The sequence below is a fragment of the Marmota marmota genome, unplaced genomic scaffold (assembly GCF_001458135.2).
Source record: "Marmota marmota marmota unplaced genomic scaffold, marMar, whole genome shotgun sequence".
Classification (NCBI taxonomy): domain Eukaryota; kingdom Metazoa; phylum Chordata; class Mammalia; order Rodentia; family Sciuridae; genus Marmota; species Marmota marmota.
In genome coordinates, this window is record NW_026000164.1 from 10,140,363 (window position 1) to 10,153,725 (window position 13,363).

The following is a 13,363-nucleotide window of genomic DNA, read 5'->3' on the forward strand; positions in this document are numbered from 1 at the left end:
AAAAAGCTAAATGCAAGACATCATTATAACTTCCAATGACTGCTGCTTTTATCTTTGGAGAATCTGCAGTTAAATGTTTATTGGAGTTTGAGTTGATCTCTAAAAGAAGAATTTGTTGTCAGGCTTCATCTATAATGCTTATGGTTTCAGACTATGCCTTAATGCTTTTCTCAATATCTGAAAGCTCTTTACAAAAATAAGGAGAAAAGGGGAAATGAATTAAACTGAGTTGAGTTCCTCAGAAACCAGAGGAGAAGCTGTTTTCCAGGAACTGACTTAAAAGTTTTCTGCTTCCTGGGCTGCATCATCAATATATGGAACCTGTGGTAATTTGGACCTTGGTTTCATCAATTCACAAAATCAGTACATTGAAGGAAAGAGAGAGAGAGATGAGGCATTTAAATAAAGCACATCAACAATTTCCAATTAAATTCTAATTACTATAAAATGCACTTCTAACACTTATATAACCAAAAGTAAATCACTCAGTTATTAAGAAATCTACCCTGATATATCCTGTTATTAAGAGAGAATCTTTTAGCAATAACAATGTTTTAAAATACTATCTTCTAGATAACAATCTAGTACTTTACCTAGGCTAGAATTTCTTTAAGCAAAGGTTTTATATTTTGTGAGAACAACCTAACTTTATTATATGCTGAAAGATCAACTACAATATTTAAATCACTTCTCTTATGACCAATGAGGTCATGCTAGAGCCTGGCTATCTCTGCATGAAGAAACGAAAATACAAGGCAAATCTTAAAAGCTCATGTTTACCAGTTATAAATGCACACTGCAAACTCTACCCAGGGTGACCTCTTATCTGAAATGTTTTGGATCAGAAACATTTCCAATTTTGGAGTTTTTAGGATTTGGGAATATTTTCACAAAGATCACCAGTTGAGCATCCTGAATCTGGAAAGTTCTAAATTTCAGATTTAAATCTGAATCAGAATCAAATCTGACTGAATTTTTGATTCAGACAAATCTGAAATTTGGAGCTTTCCAGATTTGGGATGTTCAATCAGTGTTACTAATAGAGACTTTTAGGGCTTGAAGTTTGAAATTATGACCCTTTAGCAAATATCAAGAAGCATATGAAATATAAAAATGTTCATTCTGAAAGTAGCTGGTAATTTTTTTCCCCCCTGGTACCAAGGATTGAACTCAGGGGTGCTTAACCATTTAGCCACATCTCAAGTCCTTTTTAATTTTTATTTTGAGACAGGATCTCACTAATTTGCTTAGGGCCTCACTATATTGCGAGGCTCGCTTTGAACTGTGATTGTACTGCCTCAGCCTCCCCAGCCACTGGGATTACAGGATTGTTCCACCATGCCTGGCAGACGTTGGTATATTTTAAGGCCAAATCTGAGTAAAGAGTACAAGAAACTTACAATTTATAGGATGATTTAATAGCACAGATTTGCCTTCTTAGGAATTTGTCCTTTTTTTTTTTTTTAAGTTGTTGATGGATCTTTATTTTATTCATTTGTTTAAATGTGGTGCTAAGAATTGAACCCAGTGCCTCACACATGCTAGGCAAGCACTCTACAACTGAGCCACAACTCCAGCCCATGAATTTTGACTAGGGGAAAACAAATTAGATGAAGAAAGAACAGTAACTTAACTACTATCCAAGTAAGAATATATGTTTTCTAGGAATTAAATTATTTTTAAAGAGAGAATCCTGATCAAGAATCGGAAATGGGTATTGAACATTTTTCCCAAAACATTTTATTTTGGAAAAATGTCAACCAAAAAGTCTAAGTAGTACAATGAATACCATTTATACCTCTCACCTAAATTCATCATTACCCATGTCTCTCCACTATATTAGCCTTATCTCTCTATGTGTATGTTCCATAGTATTACTTAATTTGCAAATAAGTTAAGAAATTCCCAAATATTTTAGCATGCCTCTCCTAAGAACAAAGATATACACAGACATAACATTGCACCAATGTCACTTTCTAGAAATCTAACACTGATATATAATATCTAATATAGACTTCATATTAAATATCTCTCTAATTGTTCTAATAATGTCTATCAGGATTGCCACTGATTTTCATTTTTCTGATCTAGGATCTTATACTGGATTTAGTTTTACTTCTTTAGTTTCCCTTAATCTTGAAGAGACTACCTTCTTTTGGATTTCATGACATTGACATTTTTGGAAGAGGCCAGTCCAAAATTTGTATTTGTCTGATACTTTTCTTGTGATGAGATTCAATTAGATTCAGATGAGTTTATCACTTTGGTCAGGAAACTGCATAAGTGCTGGTGCATGTTTCTCAGTATATCACATCAGAAGTCAGATAATGTCAGTATGCTCCATTATTGGTGGTATTCAGTTTGATTACTTGGATGAAGTGGTATATGCTAGTTTTTTCCACTCTAAAAATGTATTTTTTTCTTTTTAATTATTAATAATTTGAGACTATTTGGATATTTGTTTCCCAACAGCTTTTTATCTAATACTTTTAGTATCCATGGATGATCTCAACCTGAAATCAATTAGCCATATGGTGACGGAAAATACTAATGTTCTTATTCTATCATTCCGTTTACATTTACAAGCTGGCAATTCTGTGATATCACTGGACACTCATGGATTCTTCATTTTTATTTATGGTATTATAATCCATCAGTGTTACTGTTTTTTTGATATTCAAAATGTCCCCAAATCAGTGAGTATGACACCACCAGGCTGGTTCTTATCTTTCTGTGATGTCCCCATCAATTTTTGAGTACTCCCTTGCCTTTCTGCTCTGCTTCTAAAAACCATCCCATCACAGAATCTTGATTATTTTTGTTAGGGAATGGTATTTAGAGAAGAAAATCTGAATGCCAGGTATGTTCACTTCTGTGGGGTGTCCATTGCTTCTAATCCCTTTCAGAGGGCATAGCCAGCAAACGCATTTCTAAAACAATTCCTGAGTTTCTCTACAGATGAACCAGAAAATGTTAAACAATGCGATATAAAAATAGGATGTTCTGTTCCCACCTAGGATGTATAGAAGCTATAAAAAACATTATTCCTACCTGAAAAATGAGAAAAAGAAAAACTATAAAAATCACAACTTTTCTAAGTCCATATGAAAGGTTAGATTGCAAGACAACCAAGTAACCTGAGTTCCAAATAATGACAGATTGCTCCAAAGTAAAGATGGGACAGGAGCAAGGTTTCAACTCCAACAAAGCATAGGAGATAGAAGTGGCCACTATATAAACAAGTGAGATGAAATCAGTCACTGTCCTAAGGACTTTATTTTTATGAGCTCTCTTAATATTCAGAACAACCATATGAACAGATAAATTGCTTGTGATCCAAAGACAGTCAACAGAAGAACTGAAAATAGAGATGCAACTCATTAGGAAGACATATAGAGGAATTCAAAACAGAAGTCAAGAAAAAAGCTGATACATTAAAAAATAGCATCATATACTTAATACTACTGAAGTAGTATACACTTAAAATAGATAAGATAGTAAATTTTGTTTATGTGATGTTTACCATGATATTTTTTTTTTACTTGCATGTGTGCATGTAGTACCATGGATCAAACCCAGGCCCTTGGAAATGTTAAGAATACACTCTACCACTGAGATGTACACTCAGTCCCTACCACACACAATATCTTTAAAAAGTAGGATCATAAGCATATTAATTAGTGATTTAATGCATAAGATTTTTTTTTTTTTTTTTTTTTTGTGGTGGTGATGCTGAGCCTTGTGCACGCTAGGCAAACACTCTACCAAATGAGCTATATCCCCAACCAGCACATAAGATTTTTGTTCTGGAGATTAATACTTGGAATAGGGAGGGAAGAGGGACTATTCATTGCAGTCTAATTTGAACCACAACATTTAATTTTCTTTTACATGTACATTTCTACTACTTCCATAATTTTTTCAAAATCTGAAGGAAAGACTTTACCTTGATCTGTAAGACGTCAAGTGGAACTGTCTCTCCTTTTACAATGGCAAGTGTGGCATCTGTAATATGTCTAAATAGGAACAAAGAGGAAATTATGCTCTGAAAAATAAGCAACATCTCTCCCCCCACCACATATACATTCCCGCCTAGAATAGGAGTAGATGGGTAAGGAAGATGTCTTTCAAAATAATCCAAGAAAGCAGAACAAAGGAGTATAAAAGAATATTTATTTAAATATTTATTTATATATTTATAACTGATATAAATATGGTAGACGCCTCTGATACAGACTCAAAAGAGAAGGCTTTGGCAAAGAGAAGTTTGTACAAGGCATCAATCACTTATTTAACATTTATTGAGTCTCTCCATTGTGCCTTATATTCAATCATAGGAAAACATGGTACTTAAATAAATAATAATAATAATAATAATATAACATCTTTAATTCATTGTAAGAAATTCAGGCACTTCAAAAAAAATAGTATATCTTTATACTCTAACAGACAAAAGGGTAAATAAAGGACAGGATTTGTTGTAGCTATCTTAACAAAATATAATCCAGAACCCAAGACATATTTCTCTTATTTTCCAGGATTACTAGGATATACTTCATTTTAATTGATGATTCTTTTGCTCAAAGACTCAAGACTATTCGTATTTACGACCTGACAGTCTTTTGAAAAGTACTCGTCAAAGTCACATGCTACTGACATCTATTCAGAGCACTATGTAGTTCTGGAGTTTCTTCTTTAATTGGAGCTAAGATTAGACACACATAAATATACAAGGAATAGTCAAAAAATAAATATTACACCAGCAAGTGGTTAGACAAGAAGATAATTGCTCTCAGAGTGAAAAAATGAGGGGACTTATGTCAAGTACTTCCTCTCACCTCCAGGTCCTATAATCCATCTCCAGTCTCTCATGGCTGGCCATTCTCATCCTTTAGGTCTTGGTTGAAATACCACCATCTCAGAGACCCACCCCATTCAGCCTGCAGTGAGGGCTTTCCCTATAATTCTCATTCACTAAACTGTTAATGTCCCTTCAGAGATCATGATTTATCATACACTGTGAATCTCTTTACCATCTGCCTCCTGAGAGCTGAAAGTTCTATAAGGTTAGTAATGATTTACGTGCTTTTACCGATCAATGTAAAACCTAAACCTAGCATAGTGCATGGCACATGTAGACACTCAGTATTTTCTGAATGAATTGTTTTATTCTGTAAAAAGTACAGAAAGTAGTACCACCAATTCCTGTATGTTCCTCACCCAGCCTAGACGATTATCAACTAATTCAGACAATCTTACTTCCTTTCTATCCCTCACATATCCCCTCTCTTCTATCAATTAAAGCCAATCTTAGATATCTTGATACTTCATGCATAATTATTTCATTGTGAATTTCCAAAAGATAAAGGTGCTTTTAAAAACCATGATATACACTATCATACCTAAAATATTTTAAAATTCCCTGTCAACATATTTAGTCAATGTTCAAATTTCTTCATTGAACATTTAATATGTGTGTGTGTGTGTGTGTGTGTCTGTATGTATACAGACACACACACACACATTTTATATGTATGCATTTCCTGGTATCATCTGTAAGTGATCAGTTTTCATTTTTATTTTCTTAGTAGAACTATGAAATCATTCATAGATTTAAATATATTTGATATGTTCAATATAGTATTAATATTTTTGATACTAAAATTACTAAAATTGTCCCAGGTGAGTGAATCTTAATGGTGAGATTCAAATGAATACAATGAATGATGAGAAAGAGTAGCCACAGAGGTCCATGTTAATGTTGCCAAATTGAGGAGAAACTAAGAGTCCTTTCCTTGTGCTTATTTAAGCAAGGACAATTAAGTTTGAAAATACTATTCTAAGTCTGCTAATACTTAATTTTTTTAGATCTGTTTTAGGTTCATGGCAAAATTGAGAGGCAGATACAGAGATTCCCCCCACTAGCCCTGCACTCACACATACACAGCCTCCTCAGTTATCACCATTCTGCTCTAGAGTGGTTGTTACATTTGTTACAGTTGGCAAACTACATCCACTCATTCAAATACCAGAGTTATATAAGGGTTCACTGTATGTTGCACATTTTATGGATTTTAACAAACATATAAAGACACACATCTATCACTATAGTATCATATAGAATAGTTTCACTGCCCTAAAAATCCTCTCTGCTCTGCCTATTCAACCCTTTCTTCCCCCTACTCTGGCAACCATTGATCTTTTTGTCTCCATAGTTCCACAGTCAAATAGTTGAAACCATACACTGTGTAGCCTTTTCAGATTGGCAGTGTTAATTTACCAGTATGAATTTCAGCTTCCTCTGTGTCTTTCATGGCCTGACAGCTCATTTCTTTGCTTATTTCTTTTTAGAGCTGAATAATATTCCAATTGTCTGCATGTACCAGGTTATTAATTTACCATTTACCTACTGTTTATTTATCCATTTACTACTGTTTATTTCTTTTTGTATGAATTTTGGCAAATTGGTCCATTTCATCTAGGTTATCAAATTATGGTCATAGAGTTGTTCAGACAGAAGACAACTAAAATGCAACCTGAAGTTCATCATTCTCCAACAATATAACTGAAAGTTCTAAATCAAGTAGTACTAAAGCACAAATAGCACTTTTAGGATTATTTACCTGCAACATTTCAAATTCCAAAAAAAAACCATACTTTTTCCTTGTAGCAATTATAATACAAGAAATCTTGGCAGCAGAGCAAAAAGCAAAGCTGTGTTCTTTTTAAAGAGCTTTAGGCAACTGCCAGGTTAAGAGGTCTACAAAATTGTAATCTAGGACAGAATTACTTGATTACCTAAGAGCCCAGGGGCATGTTTATAAATTAAGCTTTATAAATCTTTAAATTATAAATGGAAGCAGCAATAACAATAGTTTAACAACAGAGGAAAATCAGCTTCCAAAAAATTGAGTGCTATCTCCGATTCTAAGGGTTGCCACACTCCAGATAAACTGGCTTTGGGAAAAGCAAAGGGTTCTCCAAATCAATTGCCTACTCTGATCACTGGCATATGGTATTTGCAGATGTTGGCTAAAGCAGTTCAAATAACTTCTACCAACACAAGGGAAGACAAGTTCTATAATGTAACCAAGACCTGAACCAGATAGGATTAATCTCAGAGAGGCAAAAAATGTTTGAGTAATTCATTTGTCATTACTATTGTCCCTCGAAAATTCTAAATTGGGCCAAAAAGTACCAATTAAAACAGCCTCTCTGTTTGCTCAGCCTCAGGATGGTTGGTGAATAGCTGAATGATCACCATTATACTCAAGTTTGAAGCATGTGTGATGTTTGAATATATGTCTTATATATGCCTATGTGCACACCTAGTGTTTGATACAGGCACCAAGACTTTTATAAAACATTCAGAACTATTAAGTTATAATAGGTGGCTCCTAAAATTACAACAGCAACAAAAAAAATCTACAAAAACTAGCCTAATCAAACAATTCTAAAGAAGGAAAGAAATCCTTACCCAAAATTGAAAATTGCCTGAGTATTATTAATTCTAGAAGGTAATAATTAGAAAAGTCATAAGGAAATTTTAATTAATTAATTAAACTAATATTTACTTACTGACTTCCTCTAATGTGTCACAAAGCTTACATTAAAGATCATATAACTCTCTCTCAGTGCTCCACTTACTTAGATTTCCTGGACAACCATTTGCTCAAGATTATGTTATTAATCACTGTGAAATCCAGTCCTCAAATTCAAGATCCCTATCTTCTTGAAAGACTAGGGCTTTGTTTCCATAATGCTTTCACAAAAACAGGACAACAACAATTTGCCTGATTTCTGAACACATTGTTAGACTCATAGCGATTTAATACAGATGTCAGAGCCACACTGCTTTTCTCCTCTGCTTTATCTACTGCCTACCACTTTAGGGCGCCCCAAAAGGATGTGATTATATTTAATGGTTATTATCTATTTATATTATCAAGATAATAAAGTCAAGATTACCAGTTCAAACTTCACAACAGACTTGATAATTTCGCATGGAGCATACTTACAATAAACAAACGGTCAGTGCAAATCTGCCTTTCTAAAGGAATCTTACAGTGTAAAAGTGCAAGAACAGTTTGGGTCAGAAATACCATCTTTATAACTGATAAAGAACATGAAGTACTCATCTCCACATGTGACCTAGCAGAGTCCCACAACCCAACTGGGAAACTTCCCAGTGAACTGAAAAGTTGAACCTTGATTTAGGTCTTCCTCCCAATTATTGGAAGTTTTAAGCCATCAAACTCAAAAAACAAAAGGACATCAAACGTGATTTTTTTATCCCCAAGCACGCTCACTCACAAATGCTAACATTCCACATTGACAACCTACTGGACTTTGCTTCCACTTTCGGCAAAGAGGGTATGACTCAAACTACTGGTCTGTCCCAGTGGGATAAATCCAATGGGAATCTTACTGAAGGTAGCCTGGGAGGAAAAAAAAGAAGAGAAAAGTTATATTGTTAAAGTTAGAAAATGAGTCTTAACAAAGAGACACAAGTATGTCTACCAGGACAAAGTTATTAAGCCCTCCATCTGCCTCCCCACTGTCCCTCCCATAACCCTAGAGCAGTAATCGAATACCACTAAGAGAATAGTTTCTAGAATAATTTAGAATTTAGAGAAACATTTGGGTTCTCATTAATGACCACTGTTTGGAAGAAACGTAATTAAGATAATGAGGGTCTTGTAGATATTGGATCAATGTACTAGTGTGACAGAGACTGCATTGTTATCACACCACTTGAAAAAGCTGCAGATAAAATTCAAGAAAAATACCTATCATTGAACAGTGAGCAGGTGAAAGGACACTATAAATTACCTCAAGTACAAATAAAACAAAGAGAATAAGCAAGTTTAAGTAGCAGAAGGTAATAGAATAGTGGTCAATTTAATTAAATGCCACAAATACAGTAGACACTATAAGGTTCATGAAAACTATTTTGAGCACAGTTTACTCTTACCACAGTTTTTCTCTTACTGAGAAGGTTGTTTTTAATTATGAATTATTTTAAATTATTATAGAAAAGTACATGGATATTAAAAACAACCATGAGTCTACAACCCAGATTTTAATAATGTTAACAATTGCCATTTTGCTTCAGCTGTTTTAAGTAATAAAATGGCACTGATAACTTGAAATTCCTTCTCCTCCTATTCTTGTCTCTCCCTTCCCAGAGAAAACCATTATCCTTCAAACAGAAGACAGGCCAGTGGGATTCCTTTCTACCCATGTTATCACTCTTGCTACATATCTAGACACCCATTAATGATATGCAGTATTGCTTTATGAATTTTAAAACTTTGTAGAAATGCATCACATGCTTCAGCAACCTCTCTTTTAAAATTCAATATTTGAGATTTAAACATATAGATACTATAGATCTAATTCTTTCTTTTAACTGCTGGCTGGTTTTCACTAGGTGACCATACCATGATTTATTTATGAAGGAATTCCTTAAGGAAAAGATACCATAGCAAAATTTTATATTCTAAACAATGATTGTTAAAAGCTATTGGATACCCTGGATTACCAATTAGAAAGTCCACCATGGGTTGATGAGCACCCTATGAAAAGGCAGTGGTACTCTCCTTACTAAAATCCATTCTAATCACAACTTGTGCTTGCTTTAAAATATAAAATGGAGGAAAAAAAAAAGTAAAAGAAAAAAGAGGGAAAAAAACAAACAGAAAAGTAAAAGCTAAAATATAATTACTCTCTCTTTTTGTTTTGTACTGAGGACTGAATTCAGAGGAGCTTTACCACCGAGTTATATCCCCAATACTTTTTATTTTTTATTTTAAGACAGGGTCCCACTAAGTTGCCAAGGCTGGGCTCAAACTTCTGATCCTCCTGCCTCAGCCTCCTGAGTTGCTGGGATTACAGGCATGCACCACCAAATCCAGCCAATTACTCTTTCTTAAAAGCTCACCTCATCTGTTCTTCGCAGAACTCCAGTAACAACCTACAAATATATATATAAAAATATCATATCATGAATATGTTTTTCCTTTATCCTAACAAAATTGGGCTCAATTTTCACGGACCACAAATTTACTTGTTTTCTTCCTAGAAATTATGTTAAATGATAAAATGGATCTTAAAACATACAGTATTCCAAAATATTATGAGCTAAAATAGATATTACTATTAACCTACGATCAATAAAGACTAAGATAAAATAATTACAAAAACTCCACATTAGTAAAATCATGTTTTAAGTTCTACAAAACATAATCTTATAATGTCTACATGCTTTTTTATATAACTGTGATGCACACATAAATTATATAAGAGACTAGTTTGCTACTACAAAGTATATATAAAGGAAAAAACAACTTGCTACACTCAAGAGAAACCTGCACACAATAAATATTTCTTACTGAGGAATATGAAGACAAGGGAGATACTATTCTTATAAAGTTATGAAAAATACCAGAAGAAAAAGTAATTTCTCATTATTCTACATAATGAATAACCAATATTAATCACTTTTTAAAATTTTGGAATACTTCTCAAAAAAAATTTTTTAATCAATACCTATTTTAATATGACCATGATTATACCAAATATACAATTTGTTGTCTTTCCTTAAAAACATTTTGTCAAGTCAAGGCTAACACAAATCTCCTCCCTTGATCTTCTCCCACCCCACAGAGTTTCAGGATTAAATGGGGCTGTCAAGTGGTCTGCTTCACTCTTTGTAGGCATGCTATCAGTATTCTTCACACTTCATTAAAAAGCCATAAAAACAATTACAAGATCATTAGCACAGCCTTTTAAAAAGCTCACTAAGGCTTACATAAGTGCCAAGTCAAACATAGGACAGACAGCCTGTCTGCTGCTAGCTTCTCATCACTGTACACTGATGACACCACCCAACAGAGATGACAGGTGATAAGAAATGAGGCCTGGGTGTAGAAGGAACACCAGAACAATGGGTGACATCCCCTGGACAGAGTTCTGAGGGGTTTCCAGTGTGCACCAGCAGCACTGGTGTGCTACAGGGGAAGAAGAGCACCTGCAGGACGACATACCATCCTTACTGGACCAAAGTAAGTTTCAAGGATGTGTCACTTTTTTAAATTAATAAACTTTCTTTTTAAAAAACAGTATTAGGTTCAAAGAAAAATTGATAGGAAAGGACATTGATTTCCCATAGACCCCAAACTCCACAAATGTATACCCCATTACCAACATCCCCCAACAGTGTGGTACACTTCTTAAAATTGGTGAACCTATATCAATCATCATTATGGCCCAAACTCCACAGTTGATATTAGGGTCCACTGTGTGTTGCACATTCTCTGGGATTCAAAAAATATATAAAGACATGCATCCATCATTATATAAGAGTACTACTGTTGTCCTAAAAATCCTCTCTGCTCTGCCTAGGCATCCCTCTCTTCTACCAACTTCTTAAAAACATTTTGTCAACTCAAGGCTGATCTTACAGTCTCCATAGTTTTGTCTCTCCCAGATGTCAAGTAGTCAGAATCAGAGAGTGTGCAGCCTTTTCATGTTGGCTTCTTTCACTTAGTAATAAGCATTTAAGCTTCCTGCAAGTCTTTCCATGGCCTGATAGTTCATTTCTCTTAGTGCTTAATAATATTTCATTATCTGTCTATACCATTCTTTATTTATCCATTCACCTAGTAAAGGATACCTTATACCTTCCAAGTTTGGCTACTGTGAATAAAGCTGCTATAAACATCTGTGTGCAGGTTTTTGTGTGGACATTGAGTTTTCAATGCCTTTGGAAAATACTAAGAAACCTGACCATATGGGGAAAATATATTCAGTTTTGTGAGAAACTATCCAACTGTTCCAAAGTGGCTGTACCATTTTCTATTTTGTTTATTGTGAATTTTGGTTGTCCCAATAGGTACAAAGTGGCTAAACCATTTCACATTCCCACCATCAATGAATGAAAGTTCCTCTTATTCCATACCTTTAGCAGCATTGGATATTGTGAGTGTTTTAGATTTCAGTCATTCTAACAGGTATGTAGTGGTATCTTATTGAAGCTATGTAACAGTAAAGCAAAGGCAGGGTTGCACGTGTAGTTCAGTGGGAGTGTTTGCCTAACACATGCTAGGCCCTGAGTTCCATGCCCAGCAATGTAGAAAACAAAAAATAAAAAAACACATGCATACATCTGAACATGTAGCCTCTCTTCCTAAAAATGCAGAATTAAGAAATAACATTAAATATGACAGTGATGATGTGAGAATGGGCAATTACCCATTTTCTTAAAAGGAATCTTTAAGTTTATTTGGTAAGGAATATTTCTCATAATAGAAACTATGATTCTATTACAAACAGGGCTACTTTCTAAGGGTTTTCAAACCCACCACCATTTTTCCTCATTTTTTATTCAGTTTTATCAAACTTCAGTTTGATGATATATAAGCCTTTCTATGTGATGGATAGAGGACTTACCAAAAAAGAAAAAAAGAAATAAAAGTGTAAGAAAAATTTAGAAATATACTAGTTTGACAGCAACAATCCCAAAGAATAAAGTTTAACTATAACACTATACTCCATTATTCTCAAATCTAATTTCCATTTTTCTCATCTTCAAATGGCCTCAAAGAGAAAGAGTCATACCTCTTGCAGTGTCCCATCTCCTCCAGCAACAATGATCACATCTGTGCTCTCCATCAATTCCAGGAGTTTCTTGGCTTGTCCCTCATAATCTGTCTGAAATACAAAAGAAGACTTTGGTAAAGTTATCATCGTAGGTCAAGGTTAAAAATGTGAGATACTGGGGCTGGATTGTGGCTCAGTTGTAGCACATGTAAGGCACTGGGTTCGATCCTCAGTACCACATAAAAATAAATAAATAAAATAAAGATATTGTGTCCAACTACAACAAATAAAAAGAAAAATAATAAAATGTGGGGTACTTTCTTTAAATTTTACACTGACTCTTTTCTTAAGTCTTACATAATTGATAGACATGAAAAAACAAACAGCTTATCAAAGCAATTACATATTGTTTTATAGTTTTATACTTTTAGAGTAAGAAGGAACTTCAGAAATTATCTAGTCAGCTCTTTACTTCAAAAACAAAATTCAAACCCAATGATTTGCCCTAGTCATACAGTTGGCTAGTCAAAGGACTCATTTACAGTCCAGTGCAGATTCCATTACATCATTTACCCACTGCTTTTCATCTGAAGGCAGGGAAGTCAAGTGTATATGCAAATAGGGAGACGCAGAGGTAATGAAAAGAGCACAAATTTCAGAGCCCAAGAGACTTATTAAATCCCAACTCTGCTACTTTCTAGCTGAGTGGCCATCAACTCTCCAGGTCTTAATTTCCTTATCAATGAAATTATGTATTGAG

At 34.3% G+C, this 13,363-nt stretch overlaps 1 protein-coding gene across 6 annotated transcripts in view; it reads right to left on the reverse strand.

Moving 5' to 3' along the window:
* The window catches only part of Agk (acylglycerol kinase), a 72,708-nt gene that overhangs the window by 26,871 nt on the left and 32,474 nt on the right, over positions 1-13,363 (reverse strand). For all 6 annotated transcript variants that reach the window (XM_048786809.1, XM_048786811.1, XM_048786812.1 and 3 more), the window contains 4 exons: positions 12,622-12,714; positions 9,944-9,976; positions 8,344-8,438; positions 3,947-4,016 (listed from right to left, as the gene is read on the reverse strand). In XM_048786809.1, the coding sequence (XP_048642766.1) occupies positions 3,947-4,016; positions 8,344-8,438; positions 9,944-9,976; positions 12,622-12,714 (291 nt within the window). The remainder of the gene's footprint in view (positions 1-3,946; positions 4,017-8,343; positions 8,439-9,943; positions 9,977-12,621; positions 12,715-13,363) is intronic.